At 45.0% G+C, this 21,843-nt stretch overlaps 1 protein-coding gene across 1 annotated transcript in view; it reads left to right on the forward strand.

Moving 5' to 3' along the window:
• Window positions 1-967: 967 nt before the first annotated feature.
• Window positions 968-21,843, forward strand: part of AHNAK2 (AHNAK nucleoprotein 2) — a 72,140-nt gene continuing 51,264 nt past the window's right edge. The window contains exon 1 of the mRNA XM_040068511.2: window positions 968-1,201. Within this exon, the coding sequence (XP_039924445.2) occupies window positions 1,147-1,201 (55 nt within the window). The 5' untranslated portion in view covers window positions 968-1,146. The remainder of the gene's footprint in view (window positions 1,202-21,843) is intronic.

Here is a 21,843-nt window from a genome sequence, read left to right on the forward strand (position 1 = left end):
ACACTTGTTGCTCTCTTTGCCATAAATGCCAAGGAGGCCAAATCTAGCACAAAGCCTTGAAGTCCCTTCCCACCCTGTGCTCTTCACCAATACCACTGCCATACTCATCCAGAAAACAGGGGTGATGATATGAGCATATTCCTTGGCTTTAGCAGCACTGGCTCCTGGCTCACACTAACTGCTCTTGTCCTCTCCTCAGCTTCCACTAGGATCAGGGAAACTTGTCCTGTTGATCTCAGTGGGCACTGGATCTGACCCAGTGTACATTCTTGCACAGCAGCTGGTTTGGGCCCCAGGCTGGCTACATGTAGAATGGGCAGCACGATTTTCCTTTTTTATTTAAATATTACTAATGAAATGTCTGAGCACTATAACAAGTTCAACACAGAAAATCTATGTATAATTTATATCTTGTTCTTTTTCATTCTTGGTGGTGGTAAGTAGCTGGCCATGAATACAAGTCCATTTCCAAGATGTGTCCCTTCTTCTGATGAGTGTCCAGGGTTTACGAATGTAATTTTAAGCAGATGGGATTTAAAGCAGGTGAGATTCTCTTCTTCTGATTTCAGGGTGGGGGTCGGGGGGCTGGGTTGCATCAGACCTTGCTCACTGGGAAGGGAAAATCCCAGGGTCTGCCCACCCTTCTTGCATGCCTCTCTGCGTTTCCTCAGGGAGGCATGCAGAGCCCTTCGCGGCCCCGCTGCTCCCGGCTCTCTCCATCACCGGGATGCTGCTGCGCTCCCGTGTCAGCCTGGCCCCTCGGCTGGAGCTCGGGGAGTGCAGCAGCCAATCGGGCAGCCTCCATCAATCTCCCTAAGTGTGCTCAGGCTCTGCAAGGAACATCCTCACCACTCCTCTTCTCTCTCTGCAATGACCTGAACTCCAGCTCTGCGAGCAGTGATCAGTGAGGCATAATGCAATGCGGGGCAGCCCGGAATAATCTGGTTTGCGTCCAAGGATGTATATTCACTGAGAGGCTGAGGAGTGTGCCAGCGTTTAGTTTCAGTCTAGCTGCACTTTTCCTGCAGCACAGAATCACAAAGTCTCCGTCTTCTCCTCTGGATTGGGACTGATTCTCCACCGGGATCCTCTGAAAAGACAAAGCATTTCTGTCTTGCTATTGCTGTACCACCATAACCTACCAAGATGTGTGACTGCTTTCATCTAGTTCTTCCTAACTGGCCAGGATCTCCAGCCAGTGGTGGGCTCACGTTTTCTATACTTTTCTGTATTCTGCTTCTGCTTCCCTGTGCTCCGCTCGCTGCGACTCAGCCTCCCAGGCAAACCCTGCAACTGCTGGGGTGTGGCTTTCTCTGATGCTGCATGAATCAGATAAGGAAAAATAGAGTTAAGAAAAGCCTGTCGTTACCTCCTCTAAACTTTCCTCTGTGTGTCGAAGCTATGCTTAAGGAAGCCGTTGACTTTGTAAACAAATTAAATTCAAGCTGTGTCTAAATGACCTCTTTTCGGGTTGCATGCCTTAATTCACGAGCTTGCCCTTCATTTCTCAGAGTAGCAGGATTCCTGCATGATCCAATCCACCCGGCATTTACAATGGCTAAAGCTGTGCCCTGCAGTGTATGTTTGCAAATTCAACGTGTCCTATGCTCTGTATTCGGTCTGTTGGCCGGACAACACGGCACTCTGGAAACAGGGATTATTTCCCTGGGTATCCCTGCAGAGCAGGAGGAAATTAGCAATTTATTATTTTTTTTTTTTTTAAGGGGAAAAGATACACATTTTAATATAAGATATCGCTGAAGCAGAACAGTGATGACTGGAGGAATGAGTCTTAAGAGTAATGCAAAACAGTGTTTAGCTGGCAAAAGAGTATCAATAAATTACAAATCTGCTCTTTGGTTTATGCAGAGACTGACCTGTTTTAAAACAAGCAACTTGTAGTCTTAAAGTTGTGTCTACAAAAATGGCAGGAATCTGAAATTTCTACAGTATCTTTTTCTCCCTAAAATGTACAAAAACCTATGTTTATCTACATTCTGCAATAAATTTCCTCGCTATTTATTCTGGTAGAAGTTATAACCTACAAAACACAGTCTGTAAGATTTTGATGGTCTAGAAGTTGGAAAATTTTTTTGTTTTTAAATGCCTGATTATTTCTGTTTTCTTTTGTAAATAGTTTGGGATTATATTTTCCATAACAATGGAAAGTCAGAAATTGCTTGTCAGACTCTGAGTCCTATTACTGCCTAAGTTGACTTGTTGGAATCAAGGAGGCAACTCAAGGAATAACTCATATCTCCCCACCCAGCAAAAGATAAAGTCTGACCCTCTGCTGGTTACCTGGTGATTAGAAAAACCAATTGAATCGCTGTAAGGTGATAGCAAATGTTTTAGGATTACACTCTGACAGTATTTAAATAGGATTTATTCAAAATATATTTGACATAGTTTTGGTGAAAATATTTTCTTTTATAAATGTGACTTTTCCAGTAGTAGCATTTTCCTAATGTTTGTCTGCCTGCACAGATTAACTTGTTTAGCAAAGAAACTAGTTTTGTGGTTCTTAATACTCCTTCTGTTTACCACATCAGAGACATTTTTAGGACTTCTAGGTGCTACCAAATAGAAACAAATACACCCAGGAGACTAACAGAGCACTCCACCAAACCAAGCTTTCCTCATTGATTAGCAAAATGTTTGCGTTGGTTTTTTCAGGCTTTTTTTGGTTGAGGCAACAAAATTCCCCCATGCCATGAACCAGGGTTGTTATTTCCACGGCAGCAGTTTTCTGGTGGTGTGAAAGGATGCTGTTGGTGGGTCACATGTGAGAGGAGCATCTCCTGCATGGGGTCTTGCCATGGCCCCAGCCAGATCCCGGTGCCTGGGAGGTGTCAAGCAGGATCAGGGCTGTGGCACCTACGACAAGATCCGTGCTGGGAAGGGATGCAGCAGGGAAAGATGGCTGCATGTGAAATTTGACAGGCATGTGCTTTCCAAACTGTTATTGCTGATGTTTCCCAACAATGGGTTATCATCCTCGGAGCTCGGGGTGTGGCGGGGAGAAGCAGCTCTGTTTGTCTCAGACAGGTAGGCTGGCTGGCTGCCCAGGCATGTGAGATGGGTTTGAGAAAGGAACATCAGCGTGGTGACGAGGCAGGATCATCTGAGCGAGGGTGGGGAAAACCACACCATGAATCCCACATCAAGCAGAGCGTATTAAATGCCTCGTTTCCTCCACAGCATGGAAGGAAGGCTGGCTAAAAATAGGCTGGTTTTGTAAGCTCCTGTCTCTGCCGGCTATATTCATCTGCTCCTGCTTTAGCTGACTGTCATGATGACACAGGTGAGAAACAGATAAACAAAAATTTGCCCGTTTTCTTTGTTAGCCAGGCAAGCACAGGCATGCACTTGGATCTGACGTCTGGAGGAGGCTGTGAGTGCTTTGCAGTTGTTGATGAATATGTTTTTCATGGATAATTTTTGAGTCAGAATAACAAATAAGTAGGAGAAAAGAACATCTCCATCAGCAAACTTTGGCAATTGGCCAAATCCTAAAATACAGAGGTCTTTCTAGCACAAATGTTTTCTAAACCTATTCTTCAGCTTGTTTTGGGGCATGATCTAAATCCCCAGAAACGAATGGCTGTAAAAGACTCCATCCACTAAGACACTGGAGCAAGTGTGCATGGCCTCCTAATTGCCACCAGACTGGAGCAAGGGTCAAAATAAAAGACGTACCCTAGTTCTTTGCTGAATGGACACCTGGACAACAAGATTGCTGCTTCTCAGGTGCCATGTCAGTGTGGAATAACACACCTGAGATCCTGAGATCAGCTGGAGCTGCAGAAGTCCCTGGTCAGGGCTCCACTGCAAGCTGTGACACCCAGAAAAACATTACAAGTACAGTGACTGCTCTGTTCTTGTCTGTCATGTGAAAGGCTGTGTGTCCATTCCACCATACCAGCTGCTGAGTATGGTCCACAAAATTTGAGGATCTAAACCAAAATGCCTGCTCAGTTGCACTTTTTCTTAGAAGTATTTTCTCAAGATGTTTGACTATGAGCTGCAACAGCATCTATTCCAGCTCCATCAAGAGACAGAGATAAACAAAACCTGCAGCAGCAAGAATCCCAGCTTGGGTGAGGAACACCCTCCCTGGCTCTCAGGAGAAGCTCTGACCTGACACACCAGTATATTTCATTTTCCCTCCTTTTACTTCATTCAGTGAGAATATTGTTAAGATGACAAGCTGTTTCAGTTTCAGCAGACACTCACTCTCTGCCCAGTAATGCTTCCCAATACCTACTCTTGTTCTATCCATTGTAACACCAAGATAACTGTGGTGCCAGCACAGACTGAAAGGGAATCTGATTCATCTGGCTCTGGCAGAGAGCCCCCTGCCAGCATCATGAACAAGGCTCAGTAAATTTCATCCCTCTGGCTTCTCTCGGTCTTCCCTCCCTCCTGACTCATCTTCCCTCTAGAGTTTATATTTTTAGTTATTAGTTTCACACTTCTATTTCCAATGGGTACGCACGGGCCCTTTGGTGACTTATGAGCACAAGTGGAAAAGAAACATCAGCATGACAGAGCCCCACAGGCAACAAGGCTTTCTTTGTCCATCCCCAGTCCCATGAAGGGTTTGCTGTTCTCCATCAGGCTGCAAGAAATGGGGATGGTATGTACCCACCAGAGGCACAGCACATTGTGTTTGCCACAGCTTCTGATTCATGTGAGGAACAGACATACCCCAGCAGCAAACCAAAAACAGCTGAAAAATGCTGATTTTTTTCTTTACTGCTGCATTTCAAAACTTCAAGAAGGAAGGAGAATCAACAGACATCTCAAGCCCACTTGGGCAGTGCACTCCTCCCTGGGCACCAAAGCGTGGTGCATTTCGCCCTGCAGTTTGTGCACCATCTGTTTCTGTCCAAGGCACTCTGGAAGCAGGGATTATTTTCCTGGGTTTCCTGCAGCAGCCTCTTTTCCAGGGCCCTTGTTACTGTGTGAGAGGTGGAGGAATGTGAAGCAAAGGCCAGGGAGAGCTCCCACGAGCCAGGGCCTCCGGGGCTGAAGCTATTGCTCCTCGCTCTGGCGAGCGCTGCCACCACTGGAGATAAATGACACCCTTGGTTCGACGTGGGGACGCGCTGCCAAGACAAACACTCAAACAAACGGCCTGGCTGGGCTTGTCCGTACAGAGGAGTGGCTGCAAAATACTTCTGGATCCAAGCTTGCAGCACGCCTGGTCCCCCAGTGCCAGTGTCCTGTGCAGATGGACCTCGTGTTTTCCTCCTTTCCGTGTTTCCCGTGGCACAGAGCCCGCACCCTCGTCCCAGCCACAATCCCATCCCCAGCACATCTGTCCAGTGCAGCACCATGGGGACCAGGGACATGTGGGGTGCTTGGGGCTGCATTACTGAGCTGTGGGATATCCCCATGGGGTTGGCAGTGAGGTTGCAGGAGGGTTATTTTCTCCCTGGTCTAACTGAGAGCACACCTTTGGGGATGATGTGGAAGTGCAGGGGCTGCAGAGAGGGGATAACCAGGAGCTCCTATAGCCAGTGTTGGTGTGACAGAAAAGGCACATGGAGCTGGTACTCTGCATGAGGGAGCTTTCTCCATCCTGGCCAGCCCCTGCCAGAGCCCGTTCACTGTATGAAACTGAGGCCACCAAACTCTCAAAAACCAAAGGAATATCTCTCAAGAAAGGATGCAGACCTGCCTTTACGACAACACAGATTTTTACAAAACTGTTTTCAGTCATGAGACACAGATGTGTTCAAAAATGCCAATAAGGTCCTAATTTTTCTAGCCTTAAGCCTTTGTACCTACAAAGTAGTAGATAGTAGTAGATATTACAACTAAATAGTAGTGTCTTTGTACCAAAACTTGCTGATGTAACATTTTGTGTTGAAGTATCTTCAGGGCCATGAGAGTTGTACAAGTGTAACCTTTCATTCCCGTTTCTGCTTTAGTTTGTTCCCCTACTAACCCTGCCAGCCCGTGTGCCTGCACAGAGCCTCACCATGCGGAGAGCAGCCAGGTCTGAGGTTGGAGTAATTAGTCCTGGCTGGGCTTCCAGTTTTCTTTAATACAATATTACCATTAGATTTCTATCAGTGTGTCTTCCTCTGTCAGAACAGGCTGTACTAAAAGAAAAAAAAAAATAATAAAAAAAATCCATCTAGTTAGAATTACTGTGGGAGAAATATTAGTAAATTAATGCTAGAAAATTAATTGTAAATTAGACAGGTGCATTACACATGCACTCTTCTACCTGCATCTACTGCTCTGTTCATAGAATACATAAGAGACAAGAAACAAAACTGTTTCATGTGTCTTTTACTGCCATAGGGTTCTCCATCTCAGTTCTCCATCTCACCTCAATGCAAACTTTTTTTAATGAAACACACAGCTGGGATGGACCAGCAGACTAGTCCAGCATGACAACATGATGCATGTTTATGGGCCAAGAAAATTAAAGGAAACAGCCCTACCACCTTCACCCTTTTCTTAGGGCACAAAAAGCAGATGCACTGCACAATCTGGGAAGTTCTCCAGGCTTCTATTTTCTTTTAAGTTCATGACACACAGCATGAAGCAGAATCCTTTAGCTACTGTGGCATCAGATGTGTTTCAGGAAAGGTGTTGGGAATGTGGATGAGTGCAGAACAGATCAGGTTCTCCACACTTTTGTTTTCAAGGTCTGGCAGCACCAAAGCTGTGCTTAGCTTGGACTGATGACCAACATTAGTCCCCTTTGGGACTCAGCAGTATCATGAAAGGGGAAAATCAATCCCCAAATCCTTAGGGACCTGAAAGCTTGGACCAGCCATGGGCTGGAAGGGGAAATGTGATAGCCCCAGTGAAGCCAGTACGATATGGAGTGGCTTGTCACAGACATTTATATTTCCTCTGACCCTGTTCAACAAAACACCAACCCCAAATCTGACACAACTGTGGCATGAGAAAGACTCAGCACCCATTCTGTGGCACCCATTTTCCCAGTGGGATCAACATTCTGGTAAGACACAGACAAGAGATGGGGACTTTTTTTTTTTTTTTTTTTTTTTTTTTTTTTTTTTTTTTTTTTTACTCCTATTGCTGAATTTGAGCCAATAAAATCAACGTGAGGTTTCACCACAGAGCCAGAGGGGACTCTTTGTATGTGCCTTTGAGAACATTGCTGTCTTCTTAGTGCCTCACCCTGAAAATGATAACCCTTGTCTTTGTTGGGCTCCTATACTTAATTAATAGCTGAAAAGCATCTGGAGAAGGTTGAAGTAGGTAAATTATGCAACTTTACTGCCAGTCTGATGATTGGTATCACTGCTCCCAGACTACAGTCTCTCTTTGATATTGGAAACAACGGCGAGAAAGATGCTGACAATGGTGACATTGGTTTTGGCTCTGGCTCCTGGAAGGTACAGTCATCTCATATCTTATGATCCCAATTACACCAGCAGATTTGCTCTGGATTTGTACTCGCGTAACTGGAAAAGGGAGCTGGACCACAAAAAGCTATAGTAACTGGGGATCACAGCTATGAGTAGAAAAGCAAACAGGATTAAAAGAAGGTATGGAAAAAAGATGGGAAATGTGGGTCAGCATGGATCTGAAAGGGCTAAAGTTGTAAAGAACAGAGAAATTGGTGATCTGGCCCAACAGTCAGCATTTCTGAGCCTCCAACAGCTGTTCTCTGTATTACACAGAATATGATGAGAAGAGAGAAGCACATGAGGAGGAACAGGAGAAAATATGAGATCTGGAAAGGGCCACACAGATCCCACATCATCAGAAAGGCAACACTGGCATTAAAGGGAGGAGGAAGAAAACAGCCTAGGAAAGCTTTGCCATGAATGATCATGAAATTATGTCAAGCAGCCTATAAACAGTCTCAGGAAAAAGCTATTTTTCTTTGTCTCACTCCCTTCGCTTTTGTGTCCTCCCCTAATCCAAAGTGACTTTACGAAAACAGCACAGGAATAGCTGGGCTCCACCTAATCTGGACTAAGGACAACTCACCTCCTCCCTACCCTATTTCTAGTTCTTTGCTTGACTTGTGTCATGTTTGTCTCTTGCACTCTGATCTCTGGTATGTGCCACAGCAGGAGAATTAGGGAAAGGAGAGATGTTAACCTTTTCTTTGAGAATCAAGAAACTCACACGTGACTGGTGTGAGGAGGAACACAGAGCCTTTTCTTGGCCACTGAATGAGGCAAGCAGAGGAAAAACTGCCCTTTGCATGTCTCTATCCTGGTTTCCATAGGGGAAAAATTCATAAAGGAGAATATGCTTCTTGCCACCATCAATCCTGCAATTAAACTGAACTTTAGCAAAATATTTGCTGGGTTATGTAATAAGGCGGATTACGACAGGCTGCCACATGGCTGGAAAATGCAGTTTTAACCCCTGGACAAACTGCCTTGTGGTAGGTAAAGATAAGTGACATCATGGAGCTGTAAGAACAGTCAAGCTCAGACAAACCTTTAAAATACAGTCTGATGGTCCATCTGATAGAACAACTCCAAATATCTAAAGCTGCTTTTCTTCCTGATTTTCTTGCCTATACACGGCCTTTCTGTCTTTCTCCTATCTCTCCCTCTGAGCAGTGTCAGAGCAGCTCCCCTCATTCCTCAGGTGCCTCTTTCCCAGGCTTCCCACTCTTTTGGGCTGCTGCTGATGCCCTGGAGATGCTCCTTTGCACCAATGAGTTTGTGGTATCATCCTTTCTACATCCCAGCCACCCCTCCTGTAACTGCAGGTGTTGATGGCTTCCTCTCTGTTTCCTGAACCCAGTGTTCTGTGCCAGGACCAGGAGCAGAGATGCAGCAGTTTTGGCTGCAGGGCACTGCAGAAGCCAAGGTACAAACCCTGTTATGATACCGACCCCAAGCCACCGCGTCTTTTCTGATGTTCTGTGCATTGGCTGGATGAACCTGCCACGAGCAGAGACCACCTTCCTTCCTCAGCACAGGCTTTGAAGTCCCTCTAGGTCTCACCAGCTATTATTTGGGCAGCAGTTAAAAACTGGAGAAGCTGAGCGTTGTGGCTCATTAGCTGAGCCAGAAAGGCATGAAGGATGTTTGAAACAGAAGACAAACAAAGCCTTGGCGAGGACTCCAAGGCGAGGCGGGCTGGCTGCACTTTGCCGCTCAGCTCGCGGAGAGGCTCCTCAGGAGGGCTCCCAGAGACATGGGAGAGGGGAGCACCCTTTGGCAAGAGCTCACACGATGCGAGGCGGGGTTTGGAGGCACAGCCGCCCCCGCTGGCCCCACCCTGGGACCTGGGAGCATGAATGACCCAAAGCTCCTCATCCATCACAGCGGGGACGCCGTCAGCAGGACACCGGGGCCGAAACCTGCCCACGGCCTCCAGGTAGGAGCTCGCTTCTTGCAGCACATCTCGTTGCTTTGCCTCCGGTGCCTTGCTGCTCGTGTGTGTGAGGAGAGGCACCTGGCGCCCTCAAGACGATAGAGTTTCTGGCTTCTCTGAGCATACACCACATCTAGACTTTCTACCTGTGCGTTAAGTTTCTTCTCTCTCTTCTCCTGGGGTTTGAAAATCTTGTTGGATGTGTGCTAAGGTGATAAACTGGTTTCATTTCCTTTCTGCCTGGTATTGCTGTCATGAGGAGCAGAGAAAAGTAGGATACCTCCTACCCTGACAGAGCAACCAACGTGCTGCTGGGGCATGTACATTCGCTTTCTTTACAAATGCCTGCAAAACAGAGAGTGGCAAGGAGCTTCTTGAAATGGTTATGCATCATTGAACTTAACTGGCACCCGCCCAGACCCCCAGATGGGAGAAGAGGAGCTTTTTCTAAGCCCTTCCCACATTCTTGTGCAAATAGAAAGGATGAATGATCACCATCCCCCGTGCCAGACATTTTTCTGGGCCAAATTCACACACAAGCGCAGGAAAGCCAAGGGGAACTGAAACTGGTGAAGCTCTCCTTTCCTTCCGCTTCTTGCAGTGACTGTATTTCATATGTTCAAATCCTTCTGGGATTGCTTAGATTGACTTTGCGTAATTATTTTCATCCTTGGATTAAATAGGCCAAATATGTAAGCTGGATCTCAGCTTGCTGAGATCTTACTTTACACCATATTTTGTCCCTCTGGCATATATATTACACAGCAGCAGATTGCATTTAAGTAGTTTTTTCAGAATAAAAGTCTGTCTTCGCTTGAGGGTGTTAATTTTCTCGTAATTCTTGCTGTTCTGTCTTGTATGGATACTTCAAAGGATCATGGAAGTGTCCTAAACCAGGCATCTACCCGTGCTGGCTTTCAGTACACTCAGTCTGACTGACACCTCTCCAGACTCGGAGCATTAGCACAGATTTCTCAGCCTAGAGGTGAGGGGGAAGGTGTGACTTGAAGCAAAAGCCTGTAATTACACCCTTGTTTCTGCCAACTGTGCTTGTCCTTCATCGCTTGTGATCAACGATGAGATGGGAAAACTCACAGAGGTGCCTAAACCTGAGGGATATCCATCCTTGTCTTCAGAATGAGTAGACAGTGATGCTTTTTGAAACTAAAGAAAAAAGGATGCCATGGGACCCCCAGGCAGGAGCAGTGGCTTTGAAATCAGCTTTTATTTGCCTTGTGAGATGCCAGTAGATACAGGAGAAAAGGTAGTCATTCAGTGTGTCATGCTATGGGAGGTCCTGAGTGCATCCTGTGCAGAAGGACAAAGTATTTATGCATTATAAAACATTCAGGGTGTTCCATCTGTCACCAGGTCAGGGTCAGCAGGTACAGCCAAAATTAAAACCAGCATTTTTGATGTGCACTGCCTTTCTTTCTGCTGGCAAAGTGCCACTTTAAAAAAAGCTTAAATCTTTCATGAGTGAAAATTACTTGCTCAGCAGTCAGAGATTTCCAGGATTTCCAGGGAAATAACAATAGTTTTAAAATCACCAGCTGTGGGCGGTGATTTGGTCAGTCAGTCCTTACTTTTTCTTTGAACATTTGGGGTCTAAAATGGGAATTGTGGTGTTTGGCCATCACTGGATACACCTTGACTAAAAGTCTTACCACCCAATTACTTCATCTACTTTTAAGAGATGCTCAAAATCTTCCTCTGGGCTCTTCCCCATGAACTTGTGTGCTAGAGGATTTGTGAAATGCAGTTGTGGTGAGAAGAAAATGCACAAGGGGCAAATCCTAGCTACATTCCTGAGAGGACTGTTTCCCACTAGACCCATCTCTCCAACACTCCTCTCCTCCTTGTTCCACAGATTAAATTCCAGCTTCTTCTGTATTGCTGGCATATGTCTCCAAGAGCTCTGGAGGTTTCCACCACACTTCTTGTTCAGTCCAGGTGAAGATGTGCTCTCTTTGGCTGAGCCTTGACTAGGTCCAACTTACACCTGAGCTTAATCCCCCCAGCCTGCCACAGTTCTTGCCTTCTGTCTCTTCTCTCCACCATCTGCAGGACTGATCCTAAGCAGAAGTTGTTGTGCTGCCATCCTCTCCTGCCCCAAGGGATGGGTGTTCCTGGTAAGGACATGTTCTGTCCAGAAACAGTGAAGTTTTAAGGGGAGAACAAGCAAGGGCCACTGGACTAAGAAAATGCTGCCATGGTTGGGAAGGAAGGGCTGCTTCAGGCTCCTGTCTGCCTCATGTTGGCTCTGTCTGAAGCACATACCCAATGTTATCTGCATCTTGGCCCTGGCACTGTTCTGCTCTGCCCAGTTTGCTCTTCATTAAGTGGCTGTTTCTTAATATTAATGGATGGCCTTGCTGGAAGGCTGTAGGTAACACCTGGCAGGGTGACTTTTCTTTTCTTTTTGCAGCTCCCTGGATGATGACTGTGGGCCTTGAGCTGCAGATTCCCAGACCTGTTCTGGTTCGTAGGCACCCCAAGGGTGTTCTGCAGTGCTGCTCTGTTATAACTTGTTCCCTTCAAAAAAAGCTAAAATCTCCTTGAGATTAAAAAGTGTAAACTAAGAAAATAAAAGATTAATGCTGTACCTGAAACTAATCCCTTTCCCAAGAGGTCTTTTAAGTTCTCACCAAGGCTTCTGCCCTGTGCAGTTACCAAGAACCGATTCATCCATGCTCTCTCTCCTTTGTCTCACCACCCTTGGTCCTCCTCTCTCCAAGTTTACCGGAGGGTTAGGTGGGTGCTACAGACTACAGATAAATCCTTGAAGCTCCTGCTTGCATCTGCACTCTCCCTCCTGCCTCCAAGTCAGTGCAGGGAGTTAGATTTGCAGCTTGGTTGAGATTTAGGCATTTTTGAGGCTGTAAATAAAACACTGTGAGATATCCAGGTCGTCTGGATTTGCTGATTTTGCACTGGGCTCACGCTGCTGTTTAAAAGTGAATTGGCTGCCCTGCCTCCTCTCTTCCTGAGTATCATGACTCACACTAGAAAAGTCTTCTTGGGTTTCTAATGGCTTTATTATGGGGTATGCACATGCAACATCTTTTTGATGGTCTCAGAGTTTGTGAGATGTGGCCAGATTTTCACAGAGACCACACACAATATGACAGTAAAACTGACTAATTGGGCATTTGGGATGTTTCACTCCTTCATTCCTTTACTAGTTTTAAAGTTTCAGTTTCTTGCCTGGGGACTTCACGTCACCTCCAAGGGCCTCTCGTTTTCTGTGGTGCATCATCAGTTTGGAGATGGTTAATGGGCCCTTCATTTTACACCAAAGGATCTGTAAGAAAGGAATAAAGTTCAAAATCCCAGAGAGGAAATTAATTCTTTTCCCAAGAGAAAAAAAAAATCCATTTCTCTTTGAGTGAGAATTTTATGTCTGAATATAAACTGTGTTTCATTTGCTTTTCCCTGTTGAAATTTCCCTGTTCAGCAGAATGATAAACTTTTCAGCAAGGAGTGAGAGAATAATCAGAAAAGCCAATCTGCAGCTTTTCAGTTGTGATTCCTTGGAAAAATGGACTATAAAAATATTCTAATGCAGGGAAAGAATAGTTCTAGGCCACAGCATTATGGATGTGTTCCCAGAATTAGTCTTTGAGCTGAAAATGGTGGAAGCAAGGTGAGCAGAAAGCTGTCTCTGAGGGGGTTGTGGGGGAAAAGCTGAGCACCCTTCTGCAATGTGCCCAGCCCTTCCAGCTCTTCCTGCAGCTCTGCAGGAACCCAGGGGCTGGTGTTCATGTGTCTTACTGAAGTCCCCAGTGAGAAGGGCTCGGAAAAGAGAGTGGATGAGGAACCCTCTGAACTCAGCATAACTGCACGAGGGAGGAAACACAAACCAAATCAAATCTGGTTTAATCGCTGTTATATTGGGTTTGCGTGCTAAGCAAAGTCTGCTCTGCCCCGTTATCCCCCTGCTCACAAGAGAAGAACAGAATTCCACCTCCCTCTGCCATCAGTGGGAGCTGAAAAGCACCTGAGGAAGCAGACATGGCGAAGGCTCACCCATGGTGCACGTACCGTGCTCAGACATTTTTCAGGACCAAGAGAAAGACAAATCTTGTAAACGAGATAAATTATTAGCCCCTGTAGCTGTGCCTACACCCAGTGAGGCCCGTTTTCCACACAGCGTGAATCACTTTCTCGGGTTTTGCGCTCACCAGTTTCAGGATTTAGTTTTCCATTCCTCTGGCTTTCCTCCCACGGGTGGATAATGGATCACCTGTGACGCACCAACAGCAGCAGAGCGCACGGCTCCGGGTGATCCCTCCGACACTTCACAGGGCACAGACACCGAGCCCTGCAAAGCCACATCCTATTCCCTCCGAGGGAATGCCAGCAGGGGATCCCAGCAGGGGATGCCAGGAGGGGATGCCAGCCTGGCAGCTTCTCCCCACTGCCGCACAGAGCAGCGCGCAGGAGCTGAGTCATGCGGGGAGCCCGCAGTGACGGGTGATTCCCTCAGCGCAGGGACGATGCTCAGCTGTGCTAACAATTACAGATGGAAATGGGCTCCAGGCAGCAGTTTATCACTAGACACGCTGAGACCTTTCATTGCCCTGAGTAAAAGAAAACGGCAGCCCCGGGGTTGACCCTGTGCTGTTTTCCCATGGCTGTGCTGTCACACACAGCATCCCTCTCATCCATGGATGCTGCTTAAACGATAACTTATTTCTCTTCTTGCATCCAAAAACCTTCATTAAGGACTAACGAATCACACTCGAGCAGGTGATGCTTGCAGTTCTGTTTCCCTGTCACACCTTTTCCTCTGTCATGTATTTGTTGAGTATTTGGAAAAGGAATAGTTTCCTGAAACCAGGATTTTGAGTTTGGAAATACGCTTAACTGAACTGCCCTCTACATAGGAAGCCATCAGCAGAAGAAGATGATTAATCGTGGGTCTGTGTAGTGGGGAATTGGAAGCTTCCACGGAGCTGCTTGTGAGGTGTCACATGTGTTTGTTCCCTGAGTCACTGCTATTACTCAGGATCATGGGCTGGGACGTGGCACATGGGTATGCCTGAGCCAGAGCCCAGCCCAGGCAGGATCCTGCAGCTGCCAGAGGGGCTTGGAGGGAGCTCAGGACCATGTGAGCAGGAAGGATCACCAAGTGATGTCATGAGGAGTACTACAGCCTCCATTTGAGTTCCTTGAGCAAGAACTGAACAGCAGCTAAAAAAATACATTTTAAAATTTCCCCATTAAATTCTGTCTTAACCATTCATCCACAGGAATACCCATTTCAAATAAAGGAACTTCTGAAGATGCTTTTGCCTATTTTTTTTTTTAAAAAAGGAGTTTAAACTAATCTAACTTAATTAAGCTGACCAAACATGAGGTAGAAAAGAGGAGAACTACATCCCCTCTCCCTTCTTTTTTTGCTGTTCCATTTTGTCACTTGGCAATACAGGCACTTCTTGGGATTCCTTTAATTAATAACATAACTTCTTCTTTGAAACAAGACAAAGAAAAAGCTAAACTATCAGTAATTCCTTATTTAGCTTTTCAAATCCTTTCATGAACACTGTATAAATATCTTCAAGATTCAGTTCTCCTCCTACTCCCCAAATACATTCATTCAATACCTTTTTTTTGGAAGGAAAGATTAAAATACTTTTATTTATAAGCAAACAAAGACTGAAAACACAAGCACTTGTGTGAGAGAACAGATTGTGGAAGAACAGGACTCACTGCTGGCAGCGTTCAGTTTGCTGTGATCTCAGAATAAATGCTCTTCTCTGCTCCTGACCCATTTTGGGCTCTTTCTTCTCAGCCTACATTTACAGGGTTTGCATCAGCAAATGAGAGCACTTCTGCTGTCAAAACTCCACAACATATATAATGTTTCCCTTTAAAAAAAATATGAGCTATTCTCTCTCACTTGATTGATTCCTATCTATTGGCAACTGCAGCCAGAGCCAACATAGCACTATGTACTGTGCAAGACTGAACAGTGACCTTGTTTATCATTAGCATCATTGAAAATTAGGAGGAATTAATTATTACACACTGGGTTTCTTCATCCAACCAAGTGGCTGGCAGCTGAATTCAAAGGCACCAGTGCTGTGGTGGGGAAAGGTTTCTTTCAGGGCTCCTTCCTCCACACAGAAATGCTGCCTCACAGCTGAGTGCTTCAGCAGAACCCAAGGGAATCCTATTCATAATTATCAAGCTGATTTTCTCTCCCAGGAGCATCAATCAATGTTTAAATTCAATCTCTGGATGTGCATTGAGGAGTCCAGCAGTTTCAGTAATATTTTACCTTTCTCTGGCACTGACCAGTGAAAAAGATGACATGATGTATTTCTCACCCCTGACTGAGGTTGCTTGCTGTTGTTTGCTGTGCTCTTCAGAGGGAGAAGGTCAGGAATGAAGCATTAAAGGGCTCGACACTGCTGCCGTTAGAAGTCACAGGCAATACTAGAGCTGATTCCAGTGACAGTAAACAGGATGAAAAGGCCTGAAACCAAAATATACATGTGCCAAGACCCTTAAAGCCCAAAGATTTAATCCCAATATAGGAATTGCACCGGACAAAGCCAGTGGCATCACAAATGCATTGTGGAGGGAGCAGTCCTTTTCTTACTCCCTCTTGGCAGCTGTTTCCCAGAGTTTTCCTTTCTGGGGCACCAGTGAGCCAGTTCAGCTGAGTAAGCTGAAGAGCAGAAGTCAGATAACTCTGCTGATTATCTGATTTTATTTGCCTTGTACTTCTGGCTTTCCCTTTTCCAAGGGAAGGCTTTTTTTGTGATCAGATGTAGGGCTTTGAGGTGAATTCCACATTGTTGGAAAATGAGTCTCAGCTCTGTGAGGAAGCAGGAGACTTAAAAACCCCAGATGGAATTAACCTAATGCATTTCCATCTCTCACTGATGTTGTTTACACAGTGCAAGCCAGTCCAGAGTGGTGAATGGTATATTTAAAACGAGGTCCTCTAACATTTGGATCCACCCCATCGCTCAGCTTAACAGATACTTGATACCAATCAAGTGACTCACTTCATTAAGAAATAAACCCTGCTGTGTTACCGACATCCTACAGCAAACACTGAGCCCCGTTGTCATTTGCTGAGTCCTTTCTCTGTCCTAGCCCACGCCCTGAAGATGCACACCGAGTCTCAGGCACAGCAGCGGCGCTGACCCTGTTTTTCCATGGTGGTGTGTGCCAGCCACAGACACACAGCAACCCCTGTGTGCGTGAAATGCCCTCCCTTAATCCCCAGACTCCCTCCGTGCCCCTGCAACGGAGGGGCAAAACAGCGTGAGCATTCATCCTCTGGAGGAAAACAGTTTATTTTATTAGCAAGACAGGAGCTGGTGCTTGCTTGTTCCTTGTTTGAGGGAGTTTCTCCTGTTTCTCCTGTTCACCTGGGCTTCTTGCTTGTTGTCAAAAGCAGCACCTGTCAGCTCCTGCCCACCAAGCAGGACACAGAAACAGGTGCAAGTAATCCAGTGACAGGTGGTGTTCCAGATGTTTAGGTTAAAACGCCGTCAAAAAAGAAGTGACTGTAAGGAATGTCCCGCCCCGTGCCCAGAGCCACTGCCAGCAAACAGCCCTTTCCTGACTGGGGCAGTGTGGGCACAGCCAGGTCCCCAGGTCCCCATTTACACCCCTTCCATCGCCAGAGAAGGTTTCATCGGGACCCGAAGCCAGAAGAAAGGGATTATTTCAGCGCAGCTCCCAGTTACTCCTGCCACAAACGTACTAATTACTGGTAACCACCACTAAATGCCATGGAAACCCCAGGGCACATCGTGAGATCATCTGCCAGGACTCTTATTTTAAGATCTTTGTTTAGGAACTATTCTAAGGGTTTGGAGAGAAAAAACAACAAGGGAGGGTTTAGTGAAGCATTTCCACAGCTGGAATGTCATAAACTACACGAGCATCCACAAAAGGCAAAAGTTTATGCCATTCCATACAGGAACTGGTAAAAATAAAAAGGGGAAAACCCCCCAACCTTTAGGGAAGCATCTGAAATGTATTTGGCTATAGCAGATGAAAACTGGGGTTTTTTTCAATGGCATCTTAGCTGCTGCATTTAATAATTATACTTGGCTTTTACTGATGTTTGCTTTTATATGAGATTTTTTTTACATGATTTTATATGGTACCACATTGGTGGCAATATCCTTCAACTTTCAAATTGATCGGAAAAAAGTGTCTTGATCAAATATAACGAATGTCACACAGATGCTTAAAAGTACTTCAGAAATATCTAACTCAGTACATGACTGAAAATTGAGAGTTTGTGGATGTTGCACTCATACTTCGACAGTCCTTAGGGGATTTTTACTCCCTGGATTTCGAAACGAGAAAACTCACTGACTTTCTGATATCCAGAAGTACCAAAACTGTGCAAAGAAAAATGCTCAAGGCAGCATAATGACATTGCAGAAAGAGAGACAGTTTGTTTCAAATAGATTTTTTTTTTTTCCAGGTCCTTGAGCATTACCACCTACAAACAGGTTATTCACGGGTAATTAACACCTATCATCCCTGCTTGAAGGGTTGCTTTTGTTTTCCTCCTGTCGGCTATTTGTCACTCATACTCATTTTTCAGGGAGGAGCCCAGGTCTGCTTTTCATACAATGTCACAGGTTTTGAAATAGTTAAACAATAAAGACCCACGGTCCGCCAGCTCTGAATTCCGGCTGAGCGAGGAACGGAGAACAGCAGAGAGTGGGGAGCGAGATGGTCGTGGGGAACATGGAGTAAACACTGACTTTTAATTTAAGCCCTCCACAGCACATCTGGAGATGGATGTCCACCAGCAGCACTGGAGGAGGGTGTTGATGGTGAGGTGACTCCTCAGACCAGGGGGTGTGAGGTTCTGCAGGCGGGGGCTTTGTTCCCCCCTGCTCTGGAGGATCTAAGATGCAAGGGCAGCAGGGCAGCAGCTCCATGGGTGCCGTGGGTTTTGTACGAGCCTTGCTAATTATAGCAGTTTTCCCCCAGGTCCGTAGCCATGGCTGCCTTGCCCCTTGCTCTGGCTGGCTCCTGTTTTTCTGTTTCGTTCTGTCCGAGCTATTTTGGCAGCAGAAGGTCAATGCCAGCACTGTCAGGGCCAGTGGAAATGCATTTGGGGGACAAAGGGAGATGGAGCATATGCCCGAGGACAAAATAAAAGAAACTGTGCAGGGTGAATGTTTCCTTTTTCTTCTCCTCCTGTTAGTGAAAGGATTGCTCTTGGAAATATCTCATTTTGTTTCATTTCTAAATAATGCTTTCTCTGTTTTTGTTGGGGGTTTTTGTTTATGCTGGTTGTAGATCTGCATTTTTAGGCGCCTTTTTTTTTTTTTTTTTTTTTTTTTTTTTTTTTTTTTTTTTTTTTTTTTTTTTTTCCCTTTCTTCCCTCCCATCAGCAACAATATTAACCACTAAAGTGGAAAAAAAATGTATGTAGGATCCTGGAAGAGAATATTTGAATTTCTGAAAATATACAACTCTTCCCTGGGTTTGTTTGGGTTATTTTGCCATGAGTTTGGAATTACTACTCCAGCCCTGGATACCTGGAGTTGACATTTGTTTATCTTCACAAAGGAGAAACCTCTTTCTGTACAATTTATTATCAGTTGCATCTTGGTGCTAATGCAGGAAGCAGGTAGTGCTGGTAGAACTTGCCACAGGCAGGTAGACACTGGAGCCTCTTTTGAGTAAATTCTCAGATGAAAAGACCAATCTATTTGGAGGACAGACTTCAGTTAAGTTACAAGATACATGAATGACACCCATTCACTTTTTTGGGGGGGGAACTCACCTGAATTGACTAACTTCAGAAAGAGGTCTTTGAGTACAACCCTGAGGTTTCCTAAAAGAGGCAGTGGTGGAACCTCATTTCCATACCTGGCTCACCCTCTCTCTGTGAAGTTGCATGTCTACCTGCAAATGGAAGTTTTATGCAAGAAAAAAAGTCAAATCAAATCAATCAAATTAATGTCTTATGTATTGCAAAAGAGAAGAAATTCAGAGCAAGTTTGTGTGGCTGGCTTAAATACCTTTTTAGTTCAGACTAACTGACTGTGAAATAGATAAATTTATACATTCCTGTGTCATAACAAAATGCAGTCATGGGAGACAAAGCATGGGAGAGGTCTGTAACTTGGTGATTAATGTTGCATTTATCTTCCTCTGGCCTAGAACTGAAAGTTGGTGGCCAGATGCTTCCACCCATTCATTCCTCTCATTGCTAGGCTGATGTTCAGTTCCTTCCACTCCTCTACATCTTGAGTTCACATTGATCTTCTCTTCATTCCTTTTTCTTTTTCCTGTGGTTCATTCTCTTAGCAGCCTATTTCTCTTTCAGTTGGAGGTCCTCAATTTTTTAACTCCTCTCTGAATTGTGCAGACAAGTTTGCTTTCTTTAGCAGGTCTCTGCAATCCAGTCTTATCTACTTGTGGAAATTTGTGGCTTCATATTTTTCCCCAAAATATCTGAAGACTCATAACTGCTAAAAAGGAGAAATAATAGAAACGATCACCTTTGCATCCTCCACACTGAACTACAGGAATTTGAGTTCCAGAGCATGCTTTACTATAATCTCATTGAACACGTTGTCTATCTCTCTCTTTGGGTCAAGGAAAACACAGGAACATTCCCGTTGTTTTTCATCTCATTTCTCAATTACTATTCAAGCAGCACTCCCTTATGCGTAAGTCTAACAGAAGTCCATGCACATGTCAGGGTGTGAACAGCACTAATAAAAGAAAGCTTGGGTCATCCAGTTGTGTGTTTGCAGCCTTACCATGAACAAAGAAGAGAAAACAAGGTTGTAACACAGGGAAGTTGGGAAACAGAGCTAGAGATGAGGTAGAGAAATGTGAGATACATTGGTGCTCCCTGGCAAGGCAGCTGAGCAGAAAGGAATATTTTTTTTAATATTGCTCCAGAATAACTCAAAGAGCTTTATCTTTTAATATTTAGGTGTCTGTCAAGAAGAGTAAACACAAGGGCTGTTTGGAGTGTTCTCACTGAATAACTTGTGCTGGAATCACTTGGTGAATTGGGAAATTATCAGTCTGCTAGCATTTTTTCAATAGCTCAGTAGACAAACGGTGGATTTGATAAATATTTAAAAATAAACCAAGTGAGCATTATGCATTCCTGTCAGTCATATAATGGTGAAATAATTTGACAGTCCCAGAACAGCACCATTTTGGCTGAAAAGAGGGGAGATTTTAGGCTTGAAGTTGTGTGGGGATAAACCTCTGACACAGCAGTTGTCTTCACTGGAGTCACAGCTGCAGGGCAATGCTCAGACAATCCGGGCTTACACCTTCAGTTCCGAGATGAAACTGGAAAAAAGCCACTGACAGTAAACATAGATTTCCCAATACCAGGAAAAGGAACAGAGTCATTTCTTCCAGGTTTATGGAAAAACAGTTGGCTTCTCTCAACTTAGCCAGGAGTTTGTCTCATGCGGGCTTTAAAAATTCTTAAAAGATCGAAACAACGCCCATTCATGTATTCAGCAAAGAGAGCTGAAATGCAGCACTGCCTGGGGATGGAGCACAGTGCAGCTGCTGCCACCCCACAGCCTGTGCCCTGCTGCAGTGCTGCCGCTGGCACCGCTCGCTCTGGAGGTAGGAGCCAGATTCCTGCATCCCAATGAACTGTCCCCACATCAGTCCATGTTGTAGGCTGGGCTTCTTGTTGTGTATGTCTGTTTCTAAAAATATATGTTGTTTGTCTCAGAAAGGGTGGACCTCAGTATAGTCCTAAAGACAGTGCACAGAAACAGGGATGGCAGCAGAGCAAGCCTGAGCCAGCTCTTAGCAAGGTGTTGTTCCCATTCTCAGACATCTCAGTTTACTCTGCTGCTGTTGACTGCACCTCAGGAGGCCTTTATTGCTTCTGGCCACCTCCATCCTTGAGGCAAGCTGCAGGACATCTTGCTTGAAACACAGAATCACGGAATGGTTTGGGTTGGAATGGACCTTAAAGACCATCCAGTCCCAGGCCCCTGCCATGGGCAGAGACACCTTCCACTAGATCAGGTTGTTCCAAACCCAGCCTGGCTTTCAGCTCTTCCAGGTGCCATCTCTTCACTTCCCCTGTGTGACACTGTCCTATTGCCTCATCTTCCTCCTTCACAGCCTAACCACCTTGCAGTGGCCACAGCCAGCCTCTGCTTTTAACTCTTTATTTGGATGCCACACTCACAAGAGGACAGAGGTTGCATATGAGCCACATACTGCTTCACAATAAATTTATATTAATTATATATGATTATAGATATAGTATATAATCACATGTTATATGTGTTTATATATTATTTTGTATTGATATACAGTAGAATCCCATAGACACAATTGCTGAAGTGTTATTCAGTTGATGTGCTGAAAAACTGTGTATATTAATTAGATAAAATTACATATAATATTTTAAAATTAAATTATATATGTGATCTGTGATTAATATATTATGTATAATTAGATGTAATAATATAAATTAATTGGACAAGCTAAAAAATAGGGTTT

This window comes from Hirundo rustica, chromosome 6, assembly GCF_015227805.2.
Source record: "Hirundo rustica isolate bHirRus1 chromosome 6, bHirRus1.pri.v3, whole genome shotgun sequence".
In the NCBI taxonomy this organism is placed as follows: Eukaryota; Metazoa; Chordata; class Aves; order Passeriformes; family Hirundinidae; genus Hirundo; species Hirundo rustica.